Source organism: Solenopsis invicta, chromosome 1 (genome assembly GCF_016802725.1).
Source record: "Solenopsis invicta isolate M01_SB chromosome 1, UNIL_Sinv_3.0, whole genome shotgun sequence".
In the NCBI taxonomy this organism is placed as follows: Eukaryota; Metazoa; Arthropoda; class Insecta; order Hymenoptera; family Formicidae; genus Solenopsis; species Solenopsis invicta.
The window spans coordinates 24,536,967-24,547,008 of NC_052664.1; the positions used below are offsets into that span (position 1 = coordinate 24,536,967).

The following is a 10,042-nucleotide window of genomic DNA, read 5'->3' on the forward strand; positions in this document are numbered from 1 at the left end:
TTAAAAGCGGCAATTGCTAAGTACATAATCTGACATAACCGCAAAAATGGAGTTGGAATATTGTAATCAATATATCGAGTATGTAAAATATTATAAACGCACAGTGGCGGTTATTGTTGAAATTAGAAGACGACGTATAACTGCTGCAATTGCTGCAATGTATTTGTTAAAAAAAGAAAAAGAAATAGATATAAAAAAAAAGTTTTGGGTAGCTCCGATTTTTGTAAATCGTAATGAGCACAGTTTCTCTTTTGCATCGGGCCGAAATTGTTACTAAGTATTTACCGCTTTTAGGATAAAAATAATATGAAATTTTATCTATGTAACATTCATCCCTCCATACAAGAGTGCCGATATATTTCTTTACTTTCTTGTATGGTACAAACAATTGTTTTGCACACACCAGAAGTATATGAGGGTATAACAGAAGTATAACAGAATTTCTTACAATATAAAAAACACAGTTATTAACACAATATAACAAATAAAGCTATCTAACATAAATAAAAAACAAAAAGCAACCTAGCCTAAAAGTATGCTTACTATATGTATATAATATATATTAACTTCGTTTGTATTTTCAGATGATGTCGATTGATTTAACCTTTCAGTCATAATTTTTTTCTTATATATTCACTTTTGGAAGGTAATTAATTTGGAATGTAATATTTAAATTTCAGCGTCGTTTTGCTAAAAGTTGGACTGTCGAACTTTGAGCGTTTATCCTCTGAATTTGTCAAATTGAAGAAAATTGGTGGAGAAGGAATAAACGCCAGCGTTTAGTCATTAAAAGTTGAACTGTGTCGAACTTTGAGCGTTTATTCGCTGGATTCGCCAAATTGATGGAGAGGGGATAAAACGCCAGCTTTTATTCGCTGCGTGAACTTGCGCCTTAATATGCGTCGTCTACAATAAAGACTTAAGCCGTAAAAAATTGGCCAGACACAATCCATTATTCTTCTATAAATCAATTATTATTGATCAATTTCTTATAGTTAAAGGTTTAAATCTCTATTATAGACGGCGCATAATCCTGGTCTCAATAGGTGTAGACTTAAGCCGTAAAAAATTGGCCAACTGTAGTCGATTATTTTGCTCACATTCGACTGTAAATGGTCAACTTCTTAAGGCTTAAAGCCAGATTTATAATAAGAAATTAGCTAAATACAATCAATTATTCTTCTATAAATCGACTATGGCCAATTTCTTACGGTTACGGTCTGTATAAATCAGGTTAACGCACAGAGAATAAAAATAATCAGAATCCTTTATTTCTTTCTCCAAGATAGTAATGAAAAGGACTCTGATTGGTTTATTCTCTTATGCGTTATGCAAGAGTATGTGCTCCCGGCTTTAATTGTGCTTACATGCTAGTGTTGGCGATCTAGAGTAATTTAGAAATCTGTGGTGAGATCAAACTGAAAGGAGGATAGGTGGGACGTGTGACGTGGGAGATGGTGGGACAGTGTCACAGTGTCATAGTTCACAGTGTCAGAAAAGAGGACGGATATCATCAGGGTATGGACACTTCCGTATATTAAAGTCAAGCTGTATTTCTGCGCCATCTGGGCGAATAGACAAATTTTTGGAACTAAAAGCTTAGGATTTCTACTCGATCGGTCAATTGAGTCTTTTTTAATAAGTTTTATTCTTTTTCCATACCCTAGGATTGAACTTTTATCACGCTTCAGCTTTTCTCTTTTTCTTTTCATATTAAAGAGAAAAAGAGAAAAGGTAAATCGTGCAAATGTTCAGTTCTAGGATATGGAAAAAGGAACAAGCTTAATAATTTTATATAATAAATATTGTATTTTATATTAATTTATTACATGTAATAAAAATCAACACTTATATATTTTTAATGTATTTTTATTTAATAAAATATTGTTTGTATACACAAAAAGAGATGTAATAATCATAACTTATATATGCATATACATATCATATAATCATATTAATACAATAGTATAAAAAATAATTATTATTTTATACTTATAATAATACATAATTTTATAATGTATATAATAATGATGTATACAATAATAATATATATAATAATTTCTAATAGTATATATAAGGATTATATAATGTATATGATGTATATAATTTTTAATTATTATAAATTTTCTGTTTTCCATGATTATGAATCAATTCCTATGTTTTCTAAAAATAATGAAGCATGTTCATCATATACTCGTTAATGCTAATTTAATTTTTGTACAAAATTTTGAAAAAATTAGGCTTTTTTCTTATGTTTTTAATTTGCATATCTATAAATATTTTTTGTGTATTACTTAGTGCAGAATATTTTTTCCAAAAATTAAGAGTAGTAAATTTAGTAGCATACTTAATCCGTTGTTTGTAACTTATCAGATTCTTACGCAAGGCATTATTTTGTTTTGTAAGCATTCTACATTTATCGTACATTTCTTTCGCTATTGGATTCAAGGACTTCTTTCTAGTTATATTGCTAAGTATAAGTCTATGAATACGGCTTATAGAACTTTTAGACATTGTTACGCTTAGATTAAACGGTTGTGTTGTTTGTTGTTCCTCGTCAATATTTACATGGTTTTCCAAAGTGATATTTTCTTCTTGGACTTGACTTGTACTAGGTAGATTCATACTAGGAGAAATATCAGCTTCAACTGTTTCAATTATTTCAGAAATTTCTTGGATTTGATTAAGTTGAGAAACTTGATCACTTTCATCTGTTCTAATTATTAAATTTTGATTTGGAATGGCATTATGCTTTAATCGTCTACGATGCAAACTAAAAATGTACGAGTTTTCATTAAAATGTAAGTGGCAAATTCTACATTTTTTAATTTCTTCTGCTGGTAGATTTGATATCCATGGTATTGATATTGCCTCTAGCCATTTTTTTAAGAGATTATTTTTAGGAAAATAATGTCCAGGAGCTCTAGCAGGAGATGAGCAATGTGGAATTATACATTTCCATCCCACTTTATTGGCCATTTTATTCTAAAGTTAAATTGTTAAATAAAATAAAATTAATATTATAATGCAAATGTTTTATATTCAAGGAAAAGATTAAAAGATTAAATTAAAAAAGATTAAATTATATGATATTATTAAATTGTTATTCATATTTAATATTAACATAGATAATTTATATGTGTACATACCTAACCTAAAAATATTTAAATTTTTTTAAATATTAATCCCCGACTGTTGTATTACCGGAACAATCACACCTACAAATTCGATGGGAGGAATACAAACCACAGGACGATATTACTCGTCCCAGCAGGCTGATTGTCTTGGAGCAAATATTTTAAAGCAAAAATATGACTGATTTTACCACTCCAAACGGACTTTACCACTTGACTGCACTTGATGACATAACATGACTTGACCGATCGAGTAGAAATCCTGAACTTTTAGTTCCAAAAATTTGTCTATTCGCCCAGATGGCGCAGAAATACAGCTTGACTTTAATATACGGAAGTGTCCATACCCTGGATATCATTAAAATTTGGAACTTAAAACTTGGACGTGGAATAGTGAGTGAGAGAAATGGTTCAGAAAGTTGTTTGAAGCATTAAAAGTAAGGTGCAAAAGTTTGGTTATTCGTCACTCTCATTTGCAAGGTAATTCCTGATAAAATCTCCGTGAGACGCTTGACAGATCGTACCGATGGACGACATCGCAAACTCGCGAGGACGAGAGGTAAGCTGCGTTTCAATATATACTATCAGTACTGAAAATCTATAATTTACGTTACGTGTACTATAGATTTTCAGTACTGGTAGTAAATTTCGGAACGCAGCCCTTGTGTTGCCCGATCACAGCAATAGTGTTGCGTGCTCCAATGTAAACATGACATCAATAGACTCTGGAGTGGAGACCGGGAATGATTCGAATGATAGCTCGATCGTCCAACAAGACGGTCAGCAGCAGCAGCAAATTGCTGTTGGCCAGGTCATAAACAACGACGTCACAGCTGTAAACACCGATTCCAGTGGAGAATTTTCAAAATTGGCCACATATGACTGGACTAGTTTACGGCTACCCTTGCCTCGTCCTTGGCTCCAAGATGAAGCCAAGTGGAGCTCGTCCGATGTCATGCTGTTGCCAAAGAGGACCCTATTTAAAATCAACACATCAGAGGTATCTAGTCTGCCATTGCTGTATATCAGTAAATGGCTGCAAGTCACAAGAGCTCATTCAAAAGATTCTTTTGGATGGAAGTGCTAAGCAAATATGAAAGATTATAAAAGAGGCATTGTTTAGAAGAATGCTCTAAGTTGTTAACAATATAGATCTTCAATACAATTTTCTGTTAAATATAACTATTTATAGAATAAACAGCCTATGATTGAAAATGTGATAATTATAAATATTATAAATATTATTGGATTAAAAAGATATTATTATTTCAGATGTTGGAAATGATAGGAATACGGAATACACATAAGACCAGTGAGTTATTAAAAGCTCGTGAGTATTTTTATGTATTTTAATCTGTCTATCTTCTGGTTATTTTATATTTTTTATTTTACTTAAAATTTAAAAAAAATAACCACTTGTTTTTTTGTCACATTTCTTCAGATCTTCTAAAATAATTGTTTTAAACACATGTTAATTTATAAATGATTTCTTGATGGAAACATTAAATGTTATTATATATAACAATAATAATTTTAATAATGCAGATGATCCTTACCGTTCTAAAATAAGAGGACACCTACGTCCATGGCGCAAAGGTACAAATCAAGTTCTTCTTTCCTTTACTGATTGGCAAACTTGTAACATGCATCGAAGAATGCGATTGGCTGCTACTACAAATAATGTAGCTTTAGTGAAACATCTTTTGGATCTTGGAGTATCACCTAACAATCATGATGATCATGGGCGAACACCTCTTCATATTGCAGCTTGCAGGTAATTTATATATTTAAAATGATCCGCGCGCGCGAGTGAGAAACCAAGTTTTCTTAAAAAATAAGTTGAACAATATGTTTGATAAAAAAACTTGTCAAGTCAATTTACAAATAAAGTCATTAAGGGTTTTCTTCTTTCTATAATGGTTTTTTAAGAAGTTCTTAGGAAATTTTTTTAAGAAAGTAGATAAATATTTTTCAAATTTACTTTTTGTCTTTTATTATTGTTTAAAGATTAATTTCTTTCTTTTAATAAAAAAATATGTATAATATTTTCATTGTGCTTTTTTACAATTGTGAAATTAAATTTCTTAGAATTAGGTCCTTTACATTTTGATAAAACTGTATCTAACGTTTTTTTTTACAATTACATTATATTACATTTTATAATTTTACATTTATTATATTAATTTATTGTAATAATAAATTTATTTGACTTCTGCATGATTCATCGATAATCATTATTTTGGATTTCCTAGTGGACTGAAATTAAAAATTCTATTAATATTATTTTAATTAGAACACTACTGTTATTGTTGGAATCAGAAATTTTTATTTTGATCAATATTTGTTTAAAAGAAGAATACGATTTTTACTATATTTTTTCAAAATTTTTTGGGCCTTAGATAAGGTATAAACATTAAATCAAAATAATTCCCAATAATATCTGTAAATGTTCCGATTAAAATGTTTGAATTTTTAATTTTAGTCCATTAAGAGATTCGGAATCATGATCACCAATGAATCGTACAGAAATCAAACGAATCTATTGTTAACAAATTATTATCCATATTTTTTATATAAAAGATAAAAATTAATCTTTAAACAATAATAAATAAAAGACAGACGATAATTTGGAAAAATTTGTATCTATTTTCCTTAAAGAATTTCTAAAAAATCAGCACTATAAAGTAGAAAATCCTGTTAATATATATATTTTTTAAGATATTTTGATTATAATAGCAGCTCAAAATCAAGTTATCATTCAAATTTTCTTTGATTCAGGGGTTATACAGAAATAGTTCGTTTATTGTTGGAGTATGGTGCAGATCCGAATCAACGTGACTGTGTTGGAAATACACCACTACATCTGGGCACAGTTAATGGCAAACTATCGGTAGTAACGCTACTTTTAACAGCTGGTACTGACGTTCTCGCAATAGATTCATATGGTTACAATCCACTACAATTAGCGAAAACAAAATTGAGGCTATTACAACAACACTGTAATGGAGATTTGCTTAAGGCCAAGGAGGAGATGCATAATGTAATTAATATGTTAATGGCATATCTACAAAAGCAAAAGAATATGCAAGAACAGGTAGAAACACTGAGCAATTTCTGTTCGCGTCTTTCATTATCCAATACCACGGATCAGGTTCAAGATGATGTTAAAGATTTATTAGAAAATATAGATGCTCTCAATATAACTGATTAATCATGATGAATAAAATATGGTTTGTAATATTATAAACACTGGTATAATTTTCACTGAAATCCTCAATTTAATTCGATGGATCAAATTTAGTGTACTGTTTTCATTGGAGTAAAAATGGATCGAAACAGGAGTGAAATGAGTATAGTCAAACATACTTCTATTAAATTAGTGAATAATTGAAGGCCATAAACGAGCTAAAATGGTTGTGCGAATTATTTAAATGATTTATTATAATCTTACAATTAAGTAATTACAGAACGTTTTGGTCCAACTTGACTTTCTTCAGCCGCACATTAATTTATTTTAATTACAGACGTGAGAATTCGCACGGTTTTGAACGCATGTCATAAATCTAATTTCTCAATTTACAAAAAGATACGGAGCTACTTAATGAATCTTATTTTGATTTCCTTGACAAGCTGGTCAGAAGAGATTAAGTCCACAGCGTAAGACATAGAGGCGGTGATTTTTTGTTTTGTATTCTGAACTGCTCCGCGATCAGTTCGTTATATTCAGTCACGAAACAAACACATAAACAAGTACAGTACTCATCCACTGTAACATATTTGTAAGTAGTTTAAATTATTCGGTATTTATTCACTTTATTAGTTATTTTGTACAAGTGTTTTATTTTATTAACTATTTATTCCATTATTTATTCAATTTATATAGTTACTAGATTCAATTTACTTCTTTTTCAATATAGAAACACGACATCCCGAAATGATGTCGCATAATAAAGAATTTACATGGACTAATCACTTATTAATAATCAATCGTGCAGGGACTTAAACTGTTCTCGCGGAGCAACGAAGAATCAGCTATGTACACTCTCATCACATAATGATATAACGGGTGGTTTTTTGACATGCGTTCAAAACCGAATTCTCACGTAATTCTCTGTAATTAGAATAAATTAATGTACGACTGAAGAAGGTCAAGTTAGACCGAACCGTTCCGTAATTACTTAATTATAAAATTATAATAAATTATTTAAATAACTCGCACAACCATTTTAGCTCGTTCATGGCCTTCAATTATTCACTGATTTAATAACACAAGCGTGACACCATTGTTTGTTATTTCTATTAATTTTATATTTTATTTTATGTTACATTAAGTGTGAATTAATGTTTCGGTGAAAAATAGACCACTGTTCGTAAATATAGTAACATTTTTATTAGAAACTAAAGAAACATGTGTCTATGTATATTATACTTTTATGCATGCAATTATACATAGTCATTATGCTGCAATTTATTAGAAAATATAATTACTTTTTCAAGAATTTTATCACAATATTTTCTTATAAAAATTTAATTATGTTGGAAATTTAGATCTAAAATAAGTTTAATTTTAATATGCATTTTAAAAATATTAATCTCCTGAGGACCGGCAAGTTTAGACGACTTTTACAATAAAATCATACAATGAATGGGATAGGGAATAGAGAACAGGGAACGGTTTAATATGTTGAACAAAGAATGCTTTGTATATTTCATCTTTATTTAACATATTGAACTGTTTCTTCTTCCCTATTGCTATTGCCTGCTCTTTTCATTATGCATTAAATTTTACAGTTTTAAACTTAAAATTTTGTTGACTATGTCATTGCAATGATCAATGAAAAAGGTAACGCCGGTCCAGAACTGATATATCGGTTTCCGGTTCGGAAGGATATAAACATTTCTTTTCCATATTTGAGCTTTATATTATTATACAGGATGTCCCAGACCTTGCATGACATCCGTTAATGGCAAACTCCCGAGATCATTTTGAGACAAAAATCTTGGTATCAAAATGTATGGCACATTGTACAGTAGTGAATAGGTATTCTAAGATATTCCTAAGTATAATACTCATTTTTCATATTGATTTTGCTTATATCATCATGATACGATGTATCTAAACGAAAATTTTGTACAGTTTAATTTGCCAACTTTAAAATTTTTTAATTTAAAAACTACTATAGTCTCAACATTTTAATACTGGGATAAGATTTTTTGTCTCTAAATGATCTCAGGAGTCTGCTATTAACGTATCACGTGAGGTTTGGATCTTATATATTTCTAGAATAAGTATTTAATAACATTTGTAGTAAAAAAATTTTATAAAAAGCAATTGTAAAAACATACTAAAATTTAGGATATAGTAAAGTAATTAAAGAACATTATATGAAGTTCAGCAATTTATTTCGTAATAAATTTATAAGTGTACATGAATGCTAAATAAATAATGAAATTTACTTACTCGCTCCACTCTCCCATCTGTTTTGAGTGATCGAATTGATGAAGCAACTTTTTGCTGTCTCTCGAGCTCAAGTTGGCGATGCAATGCGTTATTATGGACCAACTATTTTCCAGGATTATAATGTAAATTTCAAGATTATATCCATATTGATTATTTTTATCACTTTCGACGTTTACGTTGTATACATGAATCTTTTTCATGTAGACAATACAATGTAAATTATTATAAAAATAGGATAAATAAGATAATTCATAAAACAATATATAGTTATCGTATATAATTATTTTTAATATAATACAATTAGTGTGCTAGATCAGTGGTTGCGTGCAATAAAAGCAATTATCAATTTTATTTATTTTTTATATTTAATTTTAATACATATTGAAAAATATTTTTTTTTTTTTATTTTAAACTGCATTCTGATAGTCATTGCCATTATTGTTAATACTAAAAGATTATGATATATATATATATATATATATATATATATATATATATATATATATATATATATATATATAATGTGAATTACAGATTTTCAGTACTGGCAGCGTTAGAATGCATTAATAGCTATAGTGAAGTTTAAAAACAATGTTTAATAAAATCTGTTGATAAAATTATTTGAATTGCAATTTAAATTTTTATAAAGTTAAGTATACTAAAAATAAAGATATTAAATAAAAAGTAGAGGTATCAAAATATAAAGTTAAAAGAATTATAAATTTAATTAAAAAAACTTGCTATATAGTCTGGAATTTTAAATTTTAATACTAATTTTGAAATAATATAACTTAAAAATTTAATATTACAAAAAAAAGTTACAAAAAGTAACGAATCATTATCTTCTACTCTTGCAGAAAAATACTACTGCACTACAGGAATGTAATAATATTACAATGTCGCAGTGCAGTAATATAGTGGTAGTGCCTCAAAATATTATTGCGCACTAGTAGTGCTCAGTAGTATTTTGAGGCACTACCACTATATTTTTCTACAAAGGTAAGTAACGGTAATGATAACGAGTTGCTTTTTTATAAAAGTAACTTTTTTATAAAAGTAAGATAATGTATTACTTTCTCGAAATAATATTACAATGTTAAAGTCTTACAACAGTTGCAAAGCTGCTTTTTTTTTAAACGCAGCCAATAGCGATGCTTGTGTTCCTTACTTTGCTTTACTTTGTGCGGGATTGGTGCGCCCAAAGACATGGCCACTTGAGATGTTCGAGCAAATCTGAGCGGGTAAATCGAAAACTAAAGTCTTGTGTCCACGATGCTAGAAATCGATTCAAAATTTCGAACAGAGAGAGAATTGACCAATCATATTAATCAGTTGACCAAATTGTTCATCATGCGATTGGTTAATTCTCTCTCCATTCTAGATCTTGGACTGATTTGGACACAAAGGTCTTGCGTAAATTAAAATTTTAGAAACAATGGATATGAAA

At 29.1% G+C, this 10,042-nt stretch overlaps 2 protein-coding genes across 4 annotated transcripts; one reads left to right on the forward strand and one right to left on the reverse strand.

Annotated features, from left to right (window-relative positions):
• The first annotated feature begins 1,439 nt into the window (after positions 1-1,439).
• On the forward strand, positions 1,440-8,590 carry LOC105202076 (potassium channel AKT2/3). 3 transcript variants are annotated; one of them, XM_039446644.1, is made up of 7 exons: positions 1,440-1,518; positions 3,487-3,527; positions 3,615-3,693; positions 3,857-4,134; positions 4,407-4,464; positions 4,680-4,908; positions 5,913-8,590. In XM_039446644.1, the coding sequence occupies exons 1-7, from the start codon at positions 1,455-1,457 to the stop codon at positions 6,343-6,345; spliced, it is 1,182 nt and encodes a 393-aa protein (XP_039302578.1). In that variant the 5' UTR covers positions 1,440-1,454; the 3' UTR covers positions 6,346-8,590. The 3 variants fall into 3 exon arrangements, with proteins under 3 accessions (XP_039302578.1, XP_011168761.2, XP_039302591.1); XM_039446657.1 differs by lacking the exon at positions 1,440-1,518 and having other exon boundaries at positions 3,485-3,527; positions 3,760-4,134; XM_011170459.3 differs by lacking the exon at positions 1,440-1,518 and having other exon boundaries at positions 3,463-3,693; positions 3,760-4,134.
• Positions 2,129-3,369, reverse strand: LOC113005260. Its single transcript, XM_039446659.1, has 2 exons — positions 3,150-3,369; positions 2,129-2,985 (listed from the first exon to the last, which is right to left on the reverse strand). Exon 2 carries the CDS (start codon positions 2,977-2,979, stop codon positions 2,209-2,211), a length of 771 nt encoding a protein of 256 aa, XP_039302593.1. The 5' UTR covers positions 2,980-2,985; positions 3,150-3,369; the 3' UTR covers positions 2,129-2,208.
• Positions 8,591-10,042: the final 1,452 nt, after the last annotated feature.